Source organism: Bombus vancouverensis, chromosome 4 (genome assembly GCF_051014615.1).
Source record: "Bombus vancouverensis nearcticus chromosome 4, iyBomVanc1_principal, whole genome shotgun sequence".
Taxonomy (NCBI): Eukaryota; Metazoa; Arthropoda; class Insecta; order Hymenoptera; family Apidae; genus Bombus; species Bombus vancouverensis.
In genome coordinates, this window is record NC_134914.1 from 12,007,949 (window position 1) to 12,030,084 (window position 22,136).

The following is a 22,136-nucleotide window of genomic DNA, read 5'->3' on the forward strand; positions in this document are numbered from 1 at the left end:
ACATCCCCTAAAAAAATAATAAACTATCTAAAAATTTATATATTATTATAATTGATAGAATAATAAATATATTAAATATAAATTTATATAAATAAAATAATATTTATTTTTGAATTAAGGAATAATTAGATGTAAATAAACAGAAATAATTGATGACGTACGATTTTGTTATGAAGTATACAGTATCAGTTTAGATTTATTGTAATTTCTCAAGTGTGTTTTAAGTGCAGTTTGCGTCTGAATGAAACGAGATTTTTTTTAGGCAACTGTACTACAACTCTTAGTGGATCCTTTCGCAAAAACAGAACGCGAGTATCATTTCCGTATTTTTTGTGAAAATATGGAGAATGAGAACGGTACAAATAACATTGGAAATGATACACAATATGTAAAAATTTGTGAACAGAAAACATGTTTCAATACAGATAAAAAGTTATCAGAATTACATCCAAATTTGAGTAAACATCAGCTGAAGAAAGTAAAAAAAAGGGAAAAATGGTTGACACGAAAGGTTGAACGAAGGTTTTTATTTCTCTTTAATAAATTAAAGAATTATGTGATTTTACAATGTATTCGATAATTTCGCTATATAAGGGGATACAAAATTTATTAAATTATATCAAATTACATTTGACAATAATGTTATTAGGTAAAAGTTATTTTAATTTCATAGATTACGTGAGCGAGAAAAAACAAGACAGAAACGAGCATTCGCTCGTGCAAATAATATAGATCTTGGACCATCCAGGAAAGCTTTAAAGAAAAGTACAATGGCAGATAGCAGTTGTAAAATTGGGATAACAGTCGATTTGTCTTTCGATGATTTAATGATTGATAAGGATATTGCAAAGTTAACTAAACAAATACTAAGGTGTTATACTTTGAATAGACGAGCTATTGCACCAATGCAATTTTCCCTTACTAGTTTTAATGGGAAGTCAAAAGCTGATATGCAAAAGCACAATGGATACGAACATTGGGATGTATGTTATTTTAATGATATTATAATAAGTTTAGAAAGATAAAAATTGTTAAGTATGATTAAGATAATTTATATCTTAACTTTTATGGAATCTAATCTAATATGGAAATAATTTAAATGTTTGATTTAAAGTTAACAACCTGTATATAATATATAATAATGCATAGGTAAAATTTCATGCAGAACCTTATTTGGATGTTTATCCAAAGGAAAAAATTATATATCTTACTAGTGAATCAGAAAATATTATTACGCAGTTAAAATGTGATTATGTGTACGTTATAGGTGGTCTTGTTGATCATAACAGTCATAAGGTAAGCTAAGGTTTATAACCAAAATAAGATGAGTTCATATAAATTTCTTATACAATACTTATGTTTTAGGGTCTCTGTCATAAATTAGCTATACAAGCTGGTATAACACATGGCAGATTACCTCTAGATAAATTCTTAAGTATGAAAGCAAGGAAAGTTTTGACTGTTGATCATGGTATGTCTGATATACAGCTAAATTCATTAGTTAGCATATAAAATTTATGTATATATATACACAAACCTTTTTAGTGTTTGAAATTTTACTTAGAGTCAGTGAAGGAAAAACATGGCAGGAAGCATTTCTACAAGTTTTACCAGAAAGGAAGAATGCACAATTAATTGTACCATTAGAAAACAGTAAAGATACATTACATATTTATAATGACAAGGAAGACATTTTTCAGGCAAATGATAAAATAGAATCAAATGTTAAAATTAATGAATTTGAAAACATGAATAATGTGTGTACATAACAAAAATATGTTGTAAATAAAAAAGTAAATGTAATATTGTAGTATATGTACTCTGTTTTATTTTTTTATCAATTATTTTATTATCGTAGTATATTTTATAAAAGATACATATATATACACGAGTTGATGTACACATATGTAAATTATTATAAATAAAAAATACATAAATTCAAATGTACTAATAAAAAGAGACAAATTTTGTTTCTAAGAAATTAGACATTAAGTACATTAAGTGTAGATGTGGGATACAATCTAGAAATAGAGTAACACAAATTACAACGCATCAATGCACATGATCTAAATAAATTAAAGATATCTGCTTTTATTTAAGGTAATTTAACAGATTCACTTTAAATATGATATCTCTAATGCAAAATAAAAATGTGGAGGTAAAACAAAAAATTGTTACACTTTAAAAAAGATGAATTAATTTTTCTCAAATTTTGCAAGAAAATTTCAAAAATATTCTATATTTATGTAAAATTTACACATACATATATCATTTACACTAATTATTTTTGATTGACCCGGAGTTATAAGAATAAATTAGATTTGTATAAAATTAAGTTTTATATTATTCTAGCTTTATTATTGTATTATTACTTCAAATATTATAATTTTATACTTTGTATGACATAATAGAGTTATCATGACTGGAAAATAACTTTCAATATTTAGAAATTGTTTTTTTTTTTAAATCATATATTCCTCAAAACACGAAACTTTTCAATAATGATTTATCATTTAATAATTTCTAATGTTCACTGTTTGTCCACATTAAAGTTCATTCTTATACTTTATGAATAAAATATTACTTATGAAATACAGTTAAATGCTTTTTGCAAAATTTGGGCAAAATTAACAATAAATTTAAAAATTTGATATTAATTCTTCACCTATCAATTCTATCAATAAAATTGTCTACATAAGTGGTATTTTTAATAGCAACCTTATACCAAAATATGTGTAACTAATTTGAAGATAGAGAATATATGCTATTTTGTAATTTAATTTAGACCTTATTATACGGAAATTCTCTTTGTTTGTTAAAAAATTATTTTAAATATTCTTTTTAATAAATTTATGACCAATTCTTTAAGTTTTAAATAGAGTTTTAATGTGAGATTTTTGTAATGAATAAAATATATTATTGATGCATACATATTATTTACATTCTATTTAATACTTAAAGCTGTTTTGCAAAAATTAAATTATGTAATTGATTTGAAACACAAAACAATATTTCAATATTTATGCAGTAGAAAAAATTGATTCCTGATAGATAAAATCATTTTTACATGTCATTTTTGTAATATCAAAAACGGAGTAAATATTTACTATGATAATATTTATCTATTTTCTACCTGCTGCACAATGGACATTGTAGTTTCTAATTTCTTAATTATAATTCGCAGGTAACTATTTTCTGTGTGTGATACATATATACAAAACCATTTTTGGCCATGAAGGTCAAAGCGACATTGAAATTGACAATCGTTATTTGCTCATCTCTATCTCTTTCCCTCAAAGTTTTTTGATAATTGATCTCTTATATATATATACATCAAAAATCGTATATCTTCAAAAATAAAAATTAAGATAATTCTCTCTGTTGCACATAATATGTACAATTTCATGAATATACTTTAGTATAAGTATACATCAATGTAATTACTGAGAAGCTATCATTTGCACGACATAAGAAGAATATCTAAATTTTACTGATAAATTTTTTAGTTTTTATAAATTTAAAGAAGTAATTTGTATCATTTCTGTAGTAACAAAAATAATATCCTTTTAGCTTATCCAAAACTGTGTTATGTTAGATTTGCACAAATATTTGTAAATAAGCAAATAGCTAAAATTATAATAAAATAATTATTTTACTTAATCGTTATCCAAAGTCACCTCTCAACTTAATCCTATTCTGCATAATAACTTCACAGTTCATGTATCAGTTATTTTCATGCAACGTCTAAATTATCAATATCTTGACCATCAATTATTTCAAATTCGCTACCACTTTCATCACTATGAATAACTAGTTTACTTGATATTGGTTCAAGTTCTGCTTCTTCTTCAGAAGATGATCCTTTCTCAAAATGGCCACTTTGAAATTTAATACCATCCACATCAGTTTCTTCAGCACTAAGGTCTAATTCAGAAACTTCTACACCATCAGTACTTCCATCTTCATGTGATGGTATCTTAAGACCCAGAAGATCTTCATCAATAAGAAACTCTATAATCAAAAAATTTTTTTTAATAAGATTTGATAAAAACAGGTATTTATTAAATAGGTATAAAATAGCTCTTTAAATAAATAATATTTAACAATACTAGTATTGAATAATTAGTTATACCATTTTGAGCATCAGACAATACACTTGTCGGTGTTGGAGATTGATCCCCTGATTCTCCAGCTCTTGTAAGAACTTGAAGATTGTCTTCAGTTACTGCTGGTAAAAATTCTTCAATTTCACTATCCCACTCTATAATAAAATGAAAATAATAACATTTAGAATTATCATATACAGAATTAACATTATACTCATTATTAGCTCTTGCTATTAATAAAAATAAAATTTTTTATATTTGACATTATATTAATCACCTTTTTGTACTACCATTTTGCTAGGTAACTTCAACAGTAATGGAGGTCCAAGTAAAATGCTCATACATATTGTATATGTAAGAAGTATACCATTTATAGCACGACCAATAATCCATAGGCCCAAAGAAAGAGAGCATACTGCAGTACAAAACTGAAATCATTTTCAATATTTAGAGTTAATTTTATAGTTATAGTGTAGTCATACTACACTATATATATATTGTAGATATAGTGTAGTCAAAATAAATATATATTAGTTAAATATATTTTACTATTTCTATATTATAAAATATATTTATAAATAAATTATTACCACCCCTGGTTGCTCTTTCCTTAACTGTTTCAACCAATAAATTGCAGATTTTATTATTTTTCCTATTTTTTCAATCTGTTCTGCTTTTGCATAGGAGCTATAAATACATTATACATTTTAATTGAATTAACTGTATATATAAGATAATTATAAGTATATGAGCATAATGTTTTGGAAACTTTAACACATACGCAGCTGTGTCCAATGCTTTATTCTCCTTCTGAACATGAGCTTCCAGGGTACTATAACAGAGCACAGTGATTAGTGCAGCACTGCTAGCTGCAGCAAACCCTCGAATTTCTAATACAATAATACCCCTGAAAAATGTATAAAAATTTAATACCTTTTAAAACTTTTTTGTATAGATATATGATTAAATATTTTTTAATTTTCAAAAATATATAATTATGAAATTATTTCTAATTTTTTCTATTCACAGTTTCATTATAAAGTGTATAAATAATTAAATATATAATCAATCATAATAACGAAATAAATATTGCATTTATATGTAATATGGACTGGTCGATTTTCAATCAGACGTTACTTTTTTAATTGTCAACACCTACTGCCATCTAGAATAGTGCTGTAGATCCGGTGGGAAAATACGCAGAAAACATGCAATTCATTCAACAAAGCAAATATGAATGTCACGAAGAAATATAATCGTGGAGAAAGAGATTTTAGAATGTACTACTCGGAACTGCGGAAACCCATCAATGACCGCTTATCTCAACTTGTTTTTGTAACATGCATAAAAAAACATCATATAGTTGACGTTATTTGTACCCTTTTATGAAGAAACACGTACAAAAAATGATATAAAGTATCAGAATGCTTAAACAGTGACACTGTTATTTACTACTGACAAGTTAAATGCCGAAACGCGCACACTTTTACAAACCTTGACCTAGAAGACAAATTACATCGAAGACGTTTAGAAACAGCTGAACGCCTCGCAATAACTTCTACTAATGCGCATAAAATTTTTATTAAGTGTCACTATAGTAAGCTTGTTTACTAGAAAAAAAAACATTACAGAGCTTTACGTATAACGAGAAAAAACACGCGTTATATATACTGATTCTTCGACATTGTGTTAAATGTTACAAGGTTCTTTATTTTGTAATCTAGCTGAAATGAAAATTTAACTTTACAATGAAAAAGCGTGTATCGGTACAGTAGTAATCAAATTTCGCGAAATCACGCATAACATCATATCTTAGCAGTGACGCATATGATATTACAATGCTATACGGACTTACCAAAACAGTATATTGAATATGATGAGGACGGAGATACTGTTCACAGAATTCTCCCACAGAAGGATACTCTCCAAAATGCTACAAAGTCGCCTAGAGGCTTCGAAATTGCACCCGACATTCCGATACCGTTCATCCTCGATAGTTTTATGTTCGTCCTCCGCTTCACTTGCATCATGAGGTGTTGCGTTCCTCATCCATCGAAAATAACATGCCACTCTCGAAAGCAGTTCCATGACAGTTCCAGGTCGACGTTGACTGCTTTTGTCGTCCTAATTTTTGTACTCCTTTGGCATGGTACACCCTCGGAAGACTGTGCGGGAGTATTTTTAGCGCGTGACAACGAGAGTAAGACTTTTGAGAACGAACGAGCAACCGCGGGGGTTTCTTCTGCTTTGCATCGAAGAACAGAGTGAGAAAGAAAGAAAGACTGAGAAAGGAGATGACCTGATAAGACAGAGAAGAAAGAACGGAAAGCGAGAAAGATAGAAATGAATATAAACGAAAGGATGGATTAAGACTATGACTATGACCACGGCTGATACAGTACAAACGAGTGCAACGTGAATGAGTCAGAGAGAGAGAGAGAGAGAGAGAGAGAGAAAGGGAGGAGAGAAAGAGACAGATAGAGAGAGAGGGGAAAAGAAAGAGAGAAAGAACAAAGTAAGGGAAAGAAACACAAATGAGAAAGAGACGAAATATATATAAGAACTGAGTGTATACCCTCGCGGTACTTTACAATCGTTCTTGTTAATTTTATGAATATGTACCTTTTTCTTAACCACGCGTTTTGTCTTTTTTCGTATCTCTCTAGAAGCACTAGTTCATGGCTAGTTAATGTAACGTGCTACTGATACGACGTACGTACGCCCTCAAGCGTTATTTCACGTACCCTACCTTCACCTACTAGCTCCAACACGTGACTGCGAGACACGAGACGTGGTTGCACCGCGTACAAACAGCAGGAAACGCAGCAATGAAATTTCAAAATTTTAGTCATTCCGCTAATATTTGATACAACACTGCATTTTATATAATATTAAAAAAGTTGATTTTTAATTTATGCTAGAATAGTTAATATCTAATTTATGAAATAAAAAATGATACATTTTATAATTAGGAAGATTAGAAAGAATTACACCGGAAGCTTAAAAAGTCATCTAATCACGAAACTTGTATATATATATATACAATAAGATTCATATTATTTTATATCCTAATTACAAAATTCATTCAATTGTAATTTATATCTACTGTATTCAATAGTCAGACTTCTTTAAAGTTTTTATCTTATCATTTCTATAAAGATTATACAAAATTTCTATAAACTTATATATTTTTTAAAGTAAATTTAATTTCATTGTTGTTCTATATAAATTCACGTTATACTTATCTAGCAATTTTATCACTTAATATATTTATAATATAAAATTACGTTTAATATTTAAACGATATATCTGTATATATAAGTATGTACATAAGCGTATGATATTGTATGCACTAATATTCTTTTAAAATGGCAATTTAACCATTTTTCTTTCTTTTTCTTTTTATAAAATTATTCAATGAATTTACAAGTAAAAAATAAATTAATTAATAGATTGGTTAGTTAAGTGAAAATGTTTTATTTTATACAGGGTAGTTTGTAACTGGTGGTACAAGCGGAAAGGGGGTAATTCTACGCGAAAAAAGTAGTCGAAAATATAGAATAAAAATTTTTTTTCTTAAAAAAAATTAAGAAAACAAAATTTTTTTTTTTTTAATTTTTCCATCGAGACAACGATTTACAGTGAGATCCGTTATAACGAGACGTGATAAAGTGCACATGTACCGAGCGAAAATTCAAAGTCGATTTTCTCGAAAACGAAGTCTCAAACGAAAAATTTTTATTCTATATTTTCGACTTCTTTTTTCGCGTAGAATCACCCCCTTTCCGCTTGTACCATCAGTTACCAACCACCCTGTATACTAGAATTCTGTCTGATTAATAAGATCTTTGCTCTACTATCATTTCCTAATAATTTCATTCCACTTTAAATTATGCTAGGTCAGACTCTCTCAGGTTTTCACTTTTACTATATCATAGTAACGTAATAAATGATCTGGTATCCTATCTTCTGAAATTTGATGATATATACGTTAGATTTTGTTAAACAAAATGTTTAGTCTAGTTGTTCAATGTCATTATCATATAACTAGATTTTATTAACGATTTTTCGTAAATGAGGGTAAGTAAAAGTATATAGATTATTGTTTATACGTGATTTACTTGTGATAGTTACCAATAATTTGTAATTATTAAGTATGTATCGTCCTTCAATAAATTTTTTCAAAACTAGTCACTAGAAACTTCCCTAAAATTTTCCGCTATCGTAGTTAAATATATTTAAAATTCTGATATTAACAGGTTAAGAACATTCTACACATAATTCTCTTTTTTTCATTCGACAACTATTCGATTCCGTTACAAAATCACGGATAATTTTCATTATATAGTTTGTTGGTATTAGAAAGTCTATCATATTATTGCTATCAAAAATTAATGAAAGATGATAATTAAATGAAATAAAGAGTACATTCTTTTAGTCATGCGCTAAAATTTTTATACGATGAATTAAACTAATATAATAATTACTTCAATATACAATGTTAATTATATTATAAATAATTCAAATAATATAGAATATAATTTCCCTATTCCAAAATAAGTAATTGTAATTTATAGTAAATAATAATTACAAATTACGTAATTAAAGATACATTTTATTTCCGTCGTGACCTCTATTCTGCACTATCTTTGTATTATTTTTATGTATTTACATAATCACACAAGATAATTTGATTATGTATTACCAGGTATTACATTACAGATATTTTACCAATGATAATTTGTACATATTTGAATACAATTTATGTTAAAATATAACGTATGCTATAAAATTACGTAGTTTATCATAAAATTGCAACTACAACATAATATTGTACTACGTTCTTGTCGCGACGCCAACTTTACGCGCAAATTGCTATCTGTATATTATAAGCAAATTTCTAACAAATTGTTACTATGCACGAGTATCATATTTCGATTAAAAATGTAACTACTTTTTAATTTTTGCAAATATAGTAATTTGAAAGAAATAAAAAAAATTAGAACAGAATTTAACGAAAACTTTGTATATTACATACGCAATTATCTATAAACAAAACTTGTATTTGTAATATCATTATTATTACTATATATAAATATGAAATTCTATTTCACTTTCTATAGTACTTTCTTCTTAGGAACAATACATTACCCTAATGTTGGAGCAGATCATATACGTACACGTAGCTTATTTGCGAAAACCAGGCTGTAAATGTACAAATGAACACATGAAAATATATTATTAACACATAAAAACACAATATTGTACAGTTGAGCCTCGATTATCCGAACAGGTTGGAGGATAAGGACAAGACAGTTCGGATAACCGACTAATTCTGATAATAGAAATTCAGTAGATAGCTATTCTTTCGAACTCTTCTTATTAGTTCAAATATTAGGATTTAAGTGTTACGATTTCAACTTTTCCTTCTTTGACGCAGAATTTATTTCGAATAAAAACAAATAATTGTATGCATTAATATACATACTCATTATAAGAGTGTTTACACGTATTACAAAATTACGATTGATCCTAGTTCAGATAAAAGATGCTCAGCATTAACTTGTTTGCATAAACTAGGTTCTACTATATTTATTTATCTTACAATGAAAATGTAAGATAAGCTGATCTTTTTATCATTATCAATGACAGTAAAACTTTCATTTCAAGTGTATGATTTATCAAATACATCATTTTTATCACGAAATAATTATTTCGTAATAATACTATTTGCATACATCTGAAATATTTGTTTAGAAAATTTAGTTATTGTTATACTAAGTTTGTTTCTTTGTTCCGAACGCGAACATATAAATAACAATAAAGTAGTGTAAAAGTTATTAATACAATGTATTATAAAAGCATTAGTTTTTCGGTACATTTAAAATGTCGATTTATGTTGCTTTAACGAGCATTTCGTTAACTGCATATCTATCTATGGACACAATAAAGGAAAAAAATTCATAAACGTTTAGAATAAAAAATCTCGAGATTCGCTTTTGTTATAAATTGCAAAATGATTTATACTTATTACTATGCATTTTGCTATTCTTTACATTTATACAATTTTCTACATATATTTTTAGATTTTTTTTATAAAAAATAAAACATATATGAGACTCAGGAAGACTTAGGTGAAAAACAAGTGAACATTTTGTCAATAAAAACATTTTAGATCTTACAATATCACATATTAAAATGTACCTTATTTATATTTTCTATTTGAAATATTGTGGGTGTATGAAAAATGTCAATAAATATATTTAAAAGAAAAATTCATCACACTCTAATTTGGTAAGAGTGAATGAAGTCTTCTGAAAGAATTACATCTCATAAATTTTATATTAAAGTCGACAATTGGAAATTATATAAATATATTTTTGTCATAAAAGACAAAAAGGCACTTCTATATAAGTGTTACAATAAGATTAACATTTTAAATCTTTTAACCGTTTCGTATTTTCATGCAGATACCGATTTCTACGTTATAATTTTTCATTGTATACATTGTGTACATAATTTACACTTACATACATACGCACGCATTCATACATAGCAGTCTACGTTATATGGCAGTATTATAATATCATACTTAATGAATAATTTGATAACTTCATATTACATTAAATTCCATTAAATACTTATCAATTATAATGTTAATAATTATTTTAATTAGTGCTAAAGCTTCATTCGCTGCATAATAAAATTTGTTTATCATTTAAATATTAATCAATCAAAAATTTATATTTATGTATAAAAACACAATTTTCTGCAATAAAATAATTTCTTCCATTAAATAGGGATTATTTTCATGATTTTCATTTTCCAGCATATGTTGGATTTTTAAATGTTGAAGTTGCTTGTTTATAAATTGGATTTTCACCCTGTTTAAAGATAATTTAAATGAAAGGTTTTGTAGCATACAAAATATACAAAATTAAAGATAAATTAATATGTTTACCGTGTCCCATTTAGCCATCATTCTTTCCTTTTCAAATCTTGCAAATTCTCTTCTGTCGTGTATAGTTGTTAATAGTTTCCACAAAAGTAATAATGCAAGACCGATTAAAACAATAGCTGCAATTACACCTAATACTATACCGAGCATGTAAACTTGGGGTGGACATTCCCTTTCCTTCTGAGCTCTGACTTTTAGACAATTCGTTTCATTGTAATAATAAACAAAATTATATTTGCAGTCGTCTTCATCTATACCGAAGCATGGAACTTCATCCTTATCCACATCTGGTATAACTGTATCAACTGGTTCAGGGACGAATTCTTTGCAATTTTTTGCACATTCCTCTTTATCAGTGAAATTACCAGTACCATACATTTGACATAATACACAATTTTTTAATTCTTCACAACGGCTTGGACAGGTTGGACACTTATTACAGTGTTTACCAGAATATCTAGTATTTCCTTCTTCATGACAAATACATTCACCACAAACACAATCTCCCTAAATGATAAAAGATTAATCGAAGTTAAACTTGTAAAACAAAATAAAGCTTTTTCTTCTCAAAGCAATAAAAATCTTACATGTCCTGAACATAACACTCCATTGGTAGTTCCTGGTGCAATACAAGTCTCATTTGAAGATCTACAATTGCAAGATGGACCAGTCCATCCTGCATTACAGACACATTGGCCACACTCGCATGTTCCATGATTTGAGCACAAATGACCTTGATCTCGATCACATGAGAAATTGTCACATTCACAAAAATGACCTGATATTATCTGTAAAAAAAAAACATCATATACTCAATCAAAAAAGATGTAAATTTTTATATTAAAATCATATATCTATATTTACTTCTTCAGGATTTTCTCTTTCTTCACATTCACATTGACCACAAGCACAAGTTCCTCTCCCTGAACAATCTACAAGAGAAGTATTATCAGGTCTACAAGATTGGAAATGTTTATCTAATCCTGTCATTTCTTGATGAGGACTGCATTCACAGCGTTTTCCAAAAAATCCATCATAACATTCACAAATGCCACATTTTAAAGTTCCTACACCATTACATTCTGGTGATTTCGGTTCATACATAGCACCTTCGCGTTCGCATTCACAGTCACATAACATTTCCAAATTTACAGTAAGCGTTTCATTAATTCCAACCTAAAAAAAGATAAGAAAATTTGTTTGTTTAACTTCAAATATTAAATTATGTAGACAAATGCGAATGCTTTTATTCTTACTGGATAAATATCGAATTTTTGTTTCCATTCAGACCTATTTTCTGGGCAACTCGTGACTTCGATTTCTGCAGTAAATTCCACTTTTGTTCCAACTTTTAATCCGTCACATTTTGAAGTTTCAATAAGCGGACCCGTACCCAAACACTTTGAAAAGTATTTTACCTTCACAGCACTGCTAGCTGTATCTTTCATTTCAACTGAACTTGAAATTGCATCATACTGTTCACGAATTAATTCTACAACATTACTCGAGTCATCTGATAATTTACCAGCAAAAGATCCTTCTACATGTTTAGTCAGTCTTTTATATACATTTATTTGTTCTTCCGTAACAGCCCATATAACATTAATAGCATTTTGCTTAACTTTTAAATTAATTTGAGAAATACTTGGATAGTCTTGTAATGATGAATGCGTGTAAAGTCCTGTACTATCTAAGTGACATTCACCATCATTTGGTTTGACAATTCCACCCAATTTACCATCGCCTGCATAATGAAAACCAGCATCTGTAGAAAATACTAAAAGTCTACGAGCCTTTTCACGCCAGCCAATCTGCTGTCTACAAACTATAGCTTGCATTATTGCATCAAATCCTCCTTCTGGCGCATCTAAGTTTCCAGATACTGAAGCATTTCGCACTAAACTCTACACAGATAAGAAAAGTTGATAATTTTTATGGAATATTCATTGCAAAATTATATTATTATATACTTACTGCAAAATGACTTGTATCTTGAGACAATGTCATAATATTTTTGTAGCCATATGGTGCTGCACATCCATCACATGGTTCTATTAATCTAAAATACAAAACTGACTATAAATTTACCATTAAATGAAATGTAAAATAGTAATTTCAAATTATGCATGCAGAAAGATTATCATTTTTTATGGGAAACTTACGACTTAGGCATTGTACTAACATAAGGCATTACAACTTTATCAACAAAACTGCCAAAACCTAATCGAAAGTTACTTGTAATTTTACTCATACTTTCTACTAAGAGTTGACCTAAATCTGATAATTTTTTTTTGTCATCTTCCATAGATTTACTCAAATCCATAAGATAGTACAAATCAACAGGATAATCTTCAGCTTGTGAATAAGCAAAAGTCATTCTATGTGCCTCATCTAGAAGATTTATATCATATATCTAATATTGTAAATATTGTTTTCTGCCAAAATAGTTTAATATATAATAACTACAGTAACTTACTTATTCGAAGTTTCAAATTAACTTCTTGTGGCCAAATTTGTACAGCTTCTTGTCTTCTGCTACCACTGCTACTGCTGCTGCTGCTACTACCACTACTAGTGGACTGTGAACTAGAGCCATGTGTGCTAGAATTCATATATGAATATTCATAACTGTTGGCACCACCATATGCATAACCACCTTTTGTTAAATTTCTATGTCTTATCATACTAAAAACATTGTCTGGATTCCATGTATATTCGCCAGGACATGTTGCAAATATTTTAGTATTAATATTTGGCAGAAAACACCGCTTTTCTGAAAATTTCTGTAAAGATTAATATATTTTAATTATTTACATAAAATATACTATATATGAATATTATTATTATTATATTATTAATATACATGTAATTATATTTTAACAAAAAAACTCACTGGTGCTGCACACCAGGCACAATGTGGTGTTTGTATACATTCATGACATGTTTGTTTGCTTATACAAGGATTCATTCCAGTCAATCTCTCTGGAGGTGAGTAATTTGCCTTTACTAATGATATAACAATTGCTATTGCTATTATCCATCTGAAGCTGCCAAACATTCTGCATATAAAATACAAATCTTTTTAGATTAATGCAGTTAATAGATTACATATAAATATACTTTTTAATGTAGTTTATAAATCATAGATAAGATACATTTCTGAAATAAAATAACAATTCTATTACTCTTGTATTAAATTTTAATGAAATTATGACTTTGTACAATCATTTCCACCAAGAATAAGGTAGGTATGAGGTAATATTCTTGTAATTGTTGACTCATCATATTCTTAAAATATACATTCTTAGTTCCCATTTTTATTCTCTAAGAATAAGTATGAAATATGGATTCACTTTCTATGGATAAAAAAATATTAAAAACTTTTAATGGTATTAGTTACTTATTTAAAAGTGGGACAAACTGTGCTTCATTTATAAATACATCATAAAATTTATTTGGCAAGTTACCCATAAATAACTCATGTTACCTTATCATTTTATTTTAACACTATGGCTATAAGTTTGAACCAAATAATAATTAAAATAATCAATTTTGATATCAAAATATTAAAAAATTTATTTTATAAAGTTTGTTTATAACTGTTTCCTTATGAAATGTATATAAGTTATGTTAGATATATATACCTGTAGGAAAGCAAATTTAAAGAAAAAATAAAGTATTTACAAAATATAATTAATTATTTAATAGAAAATTGAGATTTGATTATAAAAGTTTTCCCATACTTTTATTCTTAACTTCAGTAACATTTTGTACATAATCCAAATATAAAAAATGTTCACTTATAAAATTTTGAAAAATTCTTTTTATTTATATTTTAAAAGTATTCGATATCTTCAAAATACCATTATTCACGGCTTAAAACAGACGGCTTATTCATTCACCACGATGCCGTCATCTTTATATTTACAAAATGATATCTCTTCCTAAACGAAACCACAAATATAAAGACGAAAAAAACTGGATAAGGAATTCTGAGGGCTTACTTTTCCATCAGAAATATCTCTTTCAATGTGTTATTAGAACATCACAAGGTTGACCAATGTTTTCTTTTACTTGAATCGCCATAAAAGGTAACCCATCAAATGCACGCACTCCACAACCAACTGTCTATACCAGATCGTGATAGACTCACACTAGTTACACCACACTACACGTTTTCTGATTGTCTGACTGATCCTGATTCTGATTATACGTATTGCACAAAGTATTTAATTATACCTAGAGAATACATCTCTTTCGAATAAATGGAACAAATAGAATGCTAGCGCTACATGTGTTCAATCTTAGAACTATCTTTCCTTTTGTGTACGATACACACAAAGCGGAATATTTGAAATCTTATTTAGATTTTGATGTAAATATAATGTTATACATTCTTATTACTGTAAATTAATCCTATAAATAATATTATTATATTAAGAGAAATGAAAAAGTAATTTTACTAATAACATAAAAAAAGCTAGCAACGTTAAATAATATTACCAAATTAGCATCATATATGTATATTCTGCTAAACGAGTTGAGTCCAGAGGACTAAATAAAACCAGACGATTAAAATTTTGGGGAAACAAAGATGAATTAATAATTTTGAAATATTATAGAATAGAAACTTTTGTGAATATTGATCCCATAAGCAGATTACTGTATGATTGTATTAATTATTGATAATGTATTATTTTGTAATAAAACAGGTTGTTCTCAAAGATCATAATTTACTAGCAACTATCAACCAATAATTGGAGATCACGTGACCAATTGTCGTTATTTTCCTGACTTGTTGTTGAATAGAGTATAGCATCTTATATAGAATAATTTTAATGAAAAACTATAATTATTACATGATATTATGTAATCGAGAGTAAATTTTTTGATATTATAATATTAAATACATTAATATTAAAAACATATAGGTATATATAGTTGCAATTTAGAAAATTACGTAAGTGCAGTAAATAATATACTGAGTTGAATAACGTTGTCTGTTGCCTTCAAGTCAATCAAAATCGACTTTGTATTACATGCGCAGAGGACGAAAAGAGATGTTTTCGGAGCTCTTGCGCATCCCCACTTTCGAATACGTTTGTCCCTGACATACGTCACATCCGGGTACATATTAAATTGTTCTTTCTGTTCCTGGATGTGGTGTAAGTAGGACGTTTGACCGTTGTTCGTAATTCACTTCTTTTTTTTTAAACTTGTAAATGTTGCATCGTAATCGATAATTCATTTACCCTTGTAATATTTTTGCATGTTTTAAATGTAAACCGACAATGATAAAAATTAATTATCATTTCAGGATTCGTTACCTTGATCAATCGATTAAACACAAGTTACCATCTTCTACTGTAATTTAATTAGGAATTGAAAGTTTTTATTGCTGTATCAAATATGTGAGTAACAGCATTATCTTTAATTATAATTGTAGATTTATATTGTAGAATTTATATTTATATCTCAATGTTCTGTCTATCTCTCTCTTCAAAGTCATTCATGTTCGGCCATTATATGATATCCGCAATGCGTCGTTGCATTTCGCTATAATATCGTCCCGAAAATTTATTGACGTGTAATGTTACATAATGGACTTTTTTTATGCAGGAATAAATGTTTTTACATTTATCTGCAAAAGTACCTTTTGATAAATTTTTAATTGTATATACATGAAAACCAACATTGTTTATTGAAGGTTACGACATGTAATGGGAGCTATTGGATCCCTGAGAATTAGGTTTGTATCTATACAAATATACATATTAACAGTTATAGGGAAGTATAGGATCAAACACAATTTATTTCTAATGAAAATATAACTATTTTAATTATACCTCTTATTTTGGCATGCCTCCATTTTGTATATATCAATGGAGCATGAATGCTTGTGGGAGGAATAGTAATTTGAGAACATGCCTTCGGAATCCACATATTTTTTTATCTGGAGCTGATTCTCTTTGTTCTCTACATCCATATGAAATACATAATATTGTGCTTTAATTATAATACGTGTCTAATTTTTATATAGGACATACGGAGCTAGTTATCATGGTGGAAACTATAGAACAAAAGAAAGGGGATCTGCATATGGAAATAATGCTAATAATAGAAATGGACGATTTGAAAATCGCAACAAAAATAATATGCATGGCACTATGGGAGCCTTAAAAAAACCAAACTGGAGTTTTGAAAATTTAAAGCCTTTTAAAAAAGATTTTTATATACCACATCCTAATGTTCAATCACGTCATCCACAAGAAATAGATATATTTAGACAGGAGAATCAGATTACTCTTAAGGGAGAGAAAATTCCTAATCCTATACAACATTTTGAAGAAGGAAATTTTCCTGATCATGTAATGCAATGTATTAGAAAACAGGGGTTTAGTGAACCAACTGCTATTCAAGCTCAAGGATGGCCAATTGCAATGTCTGGACAAAATATGGTTGGAATAGCACAAACTGGATCTGGGAAAACTTTAGGATACATCCTACCTGCAATTGTACATATTAGCAGTCAACAACCATTAAATCATGGTGACGGGCCAATTGCTCTAGTTCTAGCACCAACAAGAGAATTGGCGCAGCAAATTCAAAAAGTTACTTATAATTTTGGCTACGTAAGAAGCACTTGTATTTTTGGTGGTGCGCCTAAAGGAAGCCAAGCTCGCGATTTAGAACAAGGAGTTGAGATTTGCATTGCCACACCAGGACGATTAATTGACTTTTTGGAACGAGGTATAACTAATTTACGTAGATGTACGTACTTGGTATTAGATGAAGCAGATAGAATGCTAGACATGGGTTTTGAACCTCAAATTCGAAAAATTATTGAACAAATTAGGCCAGATAGACAGGTATTGATGTGGTCTGCAACTTGGCCGAAAGAAGTTAGAAATCTTGCAGAGGAATACCTTGTAGACTATACACAATTGAACATTGGATCATTAACATTATCAGCTAATCACAATATTCTTCAGATTGTTGATGTCTGTGAAGAACATGAAAAACAAGCGAAGTATGTATTTTAAATATTTCGATTTACTAATAGTATAAATTATGTCAAAATAAAAATTTTTTATTTTATCGTTTATGATGAAAGTAATATATGATAGTTCGTGATTTTTCATAATATTTTATCTCTAAGAAGAACTGACTTTTTTATTCAATATATTAATATTTTACTTTTTAAAGGTTGCTTACAATTTAATATTTTATTCTTCTACTTTAGATTGCAAGATCTTCTTCAGGAGATTAGTAATGTTAGTCCAGAAGGTGGGAAGACAATAATTTTTGTAGAGACAAAGAAAAAGGTGGAGAGTATTACTAAAACTATTCGTCGATATGGGTGGCCAGCAGTATGTATACATGGTGACAAATCGCAACTAGAAAGAGATTTTGTTCTTACAGGTTTGTTGATATATATGTATGCTGATAACATTTTCATTGCATTATTCACATAATTACATTATGCTATATTAAATTTTAGAATTTAGAAGAAATAAGGATTCAATTCTTGTAGCAACAGATGTTGCTGCTCGTGGATTGGGTAAGTAATAGAGTTACTTGTTTAACATTTTTTATTTTTGTTAAAACATAGTAGATTTTGAAGAATTTATTGAAGTTTAGATCAGTTGTATTTGAGAAAATTTGTACTTAATTAAAAAGGGGTAGGGTAGGGTAAAGTGGCGATGTAGCACAGACTGGTTATATGAAGGTGATGCCCCACTGTTTTTGGAATAAAAATGATTAACATTAAATAACTTACCATGTTAATTAAGAAATAAGAAAAATTGATAAATAAGGACTTTTCAACAATGTGTTATTCTTTGTAGAATTCTATAGTTAATTATTGAAATTGTAGAACGATATAATAATATTAATGCAGTATAAAAAATAGTTTTAGTGTACATTCTCAAACTTTACATAAGCTTAATGTACTATAAATAGATGGCATTAGGTAGCTTCAACTTTTATTACTTATTCCTTTAAAATTTATATATATATATATATATTTATTATATTTGTATTAATATGAAAAGCGTTAAATTTTCGTAAGTTTTTATTTTTACTATTTAAGAAGAGGTGCTGCATTTTTTCTTTATTTTATATCGTATAATTGTGTTATATACTTCAGGTACTGTACAAAGTTTTTTGTTCATCCTAATTTTTCTATTAGCTTTATTGACGTGTAATGCTATCTATTTTATTAAAAAAAAAATATCGGAGAAAATGAGAAAAAAAGGAGAAGAAAAGAAAAGAGGAATTAAATAATGTGCTTGTGTTAAAGAATTGAGAGTATAAAGATTGGAATATAAGAGAAGTGCTTTAGTAATATATGTGGGCATCCTGTAATTTATGTTAATCAGTCTGGTTGTCCTTTGTTTCAGAGGCACATGGTGCACAAATTATATTGAGTGTGCGATGAAAAACGATCGTTCAATAAAGAAAACATGGCTCACTCATTGTACATACGCAATTCTGTTTTGCACATAATATTGTACTTAATGTGCCTCTGTGTTCAGCCTGTGTACCACGCAAGTAGTAGAGTGGTGCGCGGGTGGTGCCGTTATCGGCGCTGGTTGGTTGTGAGGTAAGACCGTTGGTTACGTTTTGGTACAACCATCACACTTCATAGCCAATGTTCAGCCCGTATGAGAGACAACAATCTATTGATTTTGCTACTATCGCTACTCGGTGGTGATGCTTAGGACACGACGTTGCGATGTGAAGTTGCATTTAAGAATAGCACACATCGTGAGGCGCTCTGTATGCAGTCATACGGAACGTGCATCAACGATAACAGGGTTTGTATTTAATTACTATGCAGCTAACTTACATTCATATACATTTATATGTACTGTAACTGATACAATTCTTAATTTATCTTCAATGTTTTAATAATTAGGAATGAAAGCACCTTAATGTGAAATATTAGACAATATAAAACTGTAACAGTGTTTGAAAAAGAAGTTACTGTAAATCTTACTTAAAATCATTTTCATTATATTTGTTAAAGAAAAAGAATTTATAGGGAATACGATATACACTCCTTCTACTGTGACGGATTTCTTATTTAAATATCTACAATATTGATTCTTTTTATAAGTTCTTCGACTTTTTGTTCTATGTTATGAATACTTGTGTACAGAATATGCATAGAGAAAGGTAATACAAATATTCTATTGTTTATGTTACTAAGTAAGGTTTTAGAAGTTACTTATTAACTGTTATGAAGTTTTAATATTTAATATTGAAATTTGTGTATTTGATATGTGATGTAGTGTAGGCTTAGCTGCATATTCTCATGGAAAGATATGGAGATAAAAATAATTAGTTTTTCGCATTAATTTCTGTTATGACATTTAGCTTCGACTTTAACAAATAAATATAAAAATTTTAAAGAAGAAAAGATCATGATAATATAATCTATATGGATTTCATATTATAGTTGGCATATTGAGTATATATTGCCAAAAAATTAATATTTTTATTAAATATAGCATATCTTACATCATATTTAACACACTCAATATTTTTATGTTAGTACATATTTTAATGAAACAACTTTAGATGTCGACGACGTAAAGTACGTGATCAACTTCGATTATCCGACTTCATCTGAAGACTACATTCATAGAATTGGTAGGACGGGCCGATCAAATAATTCAGGCACGAGTTATGCCTTCTTTACACCACAAAATAGCCGACAGGCTAAAGGTTTAATTAATGTACTTAAGGAAGCTAAACAAGTTATCAATCCAAAACTTATGGAACTTGCAGACAGAACTGGAAATGATCCTGCACGAAGTATTTATGAAAACTATGAAACTAAATTCATATCATATAATGATTTTGTTTAATTTGCTTAAATGTTCTATGTGTAATTTTGCAGATCGTTGGGGCTATGGAAATTATCGCAGAAGAGAAACTGCTTTCCCTAAAACACATAAACGATTCGATAATCTAAGTTACTTTGACGCGTAGTTGGTTTAATTCAACTTCCAATCACAAACTTTCTGAACAAGTAACCTGCTGGAGATCTGAAACTTATTACAATTTGTTCCTCTGTGATTAGTAAAAGTTCTCCTTTAAGGCCCTATTGCTTTACGTTAGTTCCGTGCTCGGTTAATTTTTTAAATTTCTATTTATAATCTTATTGTTGTAGTTAGCGATAGTGTAAAACTTAGTAAACTACATACAATACCTTTGTCAAATTTCCATTATAATAATATTTTGCATTACATTTCTACTTTCTCATTCATTGAGGCACGCAAAGTGAAAAATATGCAGTAAGAAGTACGAAAAGAAATAGTTAATAGGAAATGATTGACAATTTTAAAAAATTAAGTTTGATCTAAAAAGTTTTCCTCCCTTTATTGACAATTGGTTGCTAATATCCATAATTGTTGTTAAAATTTTTTTAGTAAGGAAAAACTTAATTTATAATTATTTACGCGTCTTAGAAGTTGGAGCTCAGTAAGATATAAGTACGTAGTAAATGTAATCAGTATTCATTCCACTTCTTCAATATGGCCAATTTGATACTTGGTCATACAGTGAAAATCATTTATTTGTTGGTGTCTGTGAAATTATGTGGGAGAACATACTGAATATTAACTGTAAAAGTACACTTTGTTTAGTTGCATATGTATACTCTGTGTCAATATCATAGTATTAATTCGCCAAAAGAAATCTGCTCGATAAATCGATTTTGTAGTAAAGTTATGCATTATGAAAACATTTTCCATTGATTCAACAACTCTTACAAAAATACTATAGCACTTGAATAACCATTTCGGCAATTTTTTTATTATATATATTTAACCTGTTCAAAAGACAAAAATATCTCACATTAATGTATCATATTTGCAACTACAAAAATAAACCCGGTGTAAAAGAAAATAAAATGTTTATAATAATACACGTGGTTTAAATATATTCTCTCCTTTAACCCTTTCGCTACGTATAGGCGGCATCCGCGTGACTACCTGTGCGGACGAGTGTCGCCTATAGACGACGTCCGCGGGATACCACTTAATTATGAGCCCCGCGCAACA

At 28.5% G+C, this 22,136-nt stretch overlaps 4 protein-coding genes across 9 annotated transcripts; 2 read left to right on the top strand and 2 right to left on the bottom strand.

Annotated features, from left to right (window-relative positions):
* Window positions 1–25: 25 nt before the first annotated feature.
* LOC117156771 (tRNA methyltransferase 10 homolog A) lies at window positions 26–2,171 on the top strand. 2 transcript variants are annotated; one of them, XM_076617632.1, is made up of 6 exons: window positions 26–157; window positions 263–522; window positions 674–983; window positions 1,150–1,296; window positions 1,366–1,471; window positions 1,546–2,171. In XM_076617632.1, the coding sequence occupies exons 2-6, from the start codon at window positions 341–343 to the stop codon at window positions 1,767–1,769; spliced, it is 969 nt and encodes a 322-aa protein (XP_076473747.1). In that variant the 5' UTR covers window positions 26–157; window positions 263–340; the 3' UTR covers window positions 1,770–2,171. The 2 variants fall into 2 exon arrangements, with proteins under 2 accessions (XP_076473747.1, XP_076473748.1); XM_076617633.1 differs by lacking the exon at window positions 26–157 and having other exon boundaries at window positions 164–522; window positions 1,567–2,171.
* Window positions 1,804–6,886, bottom strand: LOC117156770 (uncharacterized). 3 transcript variants are annotated; one of them, XM_033334104.2, is made up of 7 exons: window positions 6,729–6,886; window positions 5,962–6,271; window positions 4,888–5,013; window positions 4,697–4,793; window positions 4,384–4,534; window positions 4,133–4,261; window positions 1,804–4,011 (listed from the first exon to the last, which is right to left on the bottom strand). In XM_033334104.2, exons 2-7 carry the CDS (start codon window positions 6,192–6,194, stop codon window positions 3,734–3,736), a joined length of 1,014 nt encoding a protein of 337 aa, XP_033189995.1. In that variant the 5' UTR covers window positions 6,195–6,271; window positions 6,729–6,886; the 3' UTR covers window positions 1,804–3,733. The 3 variants fall into 3 exon arrangements, with proteins under 3 accessions (XP_033189995.1, XP_076473746.1, XP_033189998.1); XM_076617631.1 differs by lacking the exon at window positions 6,729–6,886 and having other exon boundaries at window positions 4,888–4,938; window positions 5,962–6,659; XM_033334107.2 differs by lacking the exon at window positions 6,729–6,886 and having other exon boundaries at window positions 5,962–6,650.
* Window positions 6,887–10,463: 3,577 nt separating this feature from the next.
* On the bottom strand, window positions 10,464–15,268 carry mys (position-specific antigen beta subunit myospheroid). The gene is made up of 10 exons (XM_033334118.2): window positions 15,069–15,268; window positions 13,958–14,123; window positions 13,541–13,847; window positions 13,227–13,455; window positions 13,039–13,123; window positions 12,321–12,968; window positions 11,929–12,240; window positions 11,652–11,852; window positions 11,068–11,571; window positions 10,464–10,990 (listed from the first exon to the last, which is right to left on the bottom strand). Exons 1-10 carry the CDS (start codon window positions 15,074–15,076, stop codon window positions 10,925–10,927), a joined length of 2,526 nt encoding a protein of 841 aa, XP_033190009.1. The 5' UTR covers window positions 15,077–15,268; the 3' UTR covers window positions 10,464–10,924.
* Window positions 15,269–16,118: 850 nt separating this feature from the next.
* Window positions 16,119–22,000, top strand: LOC117156713 (ATP-dependent RNA helicase p62). 3 transcript variants are annotated; one of them, XR_004464146.2, is made up of 8 exons: window positions 16,119–16,229; window positions 16,382–16,475; window positions 16,772–16,813; window positions 17,105–18,094; window positions 18,308–18,486; window positions 18,566–18,625; window positions 19,467–19,883; window positions 20,650–20,789. XR_004464146.2 is itself a non-coding variant. In XM_033333992.2 (8 exons), coding segments are annotated over exons 2-8 (1,602 nt in total). In that variant the 5' UTR covers window positions 16,128–16,229; window positions 16,382–16,473; the 3' UTR covers window positions 21,064–22,000. The 3 variants fall into 3 exon arrangements, 2 of the variants coding, with proteins under 2 accessions (XP_033189883.1, XP_033189884.1); XM_033333992.2 differs by lacking the exon at window positions 19,467–19,883 and adding an exon at window positions 20,972–22,000 and having other exon boundaries at window positions 16,128–16,229; window positions 20,650–20,886; XM_033333993.2 differs by lacking the exons at window positions 16,772–16,813; window positions 19,467–19,883 and adding an exon at window positions 20,972–22,000 and having other exon boundaries at window positions 16,130–16,229; window positions 20,650–20,886.
* The last annotated feature ends 136 nt before the right edge of the window (window positions 22,001–22,136 follow it).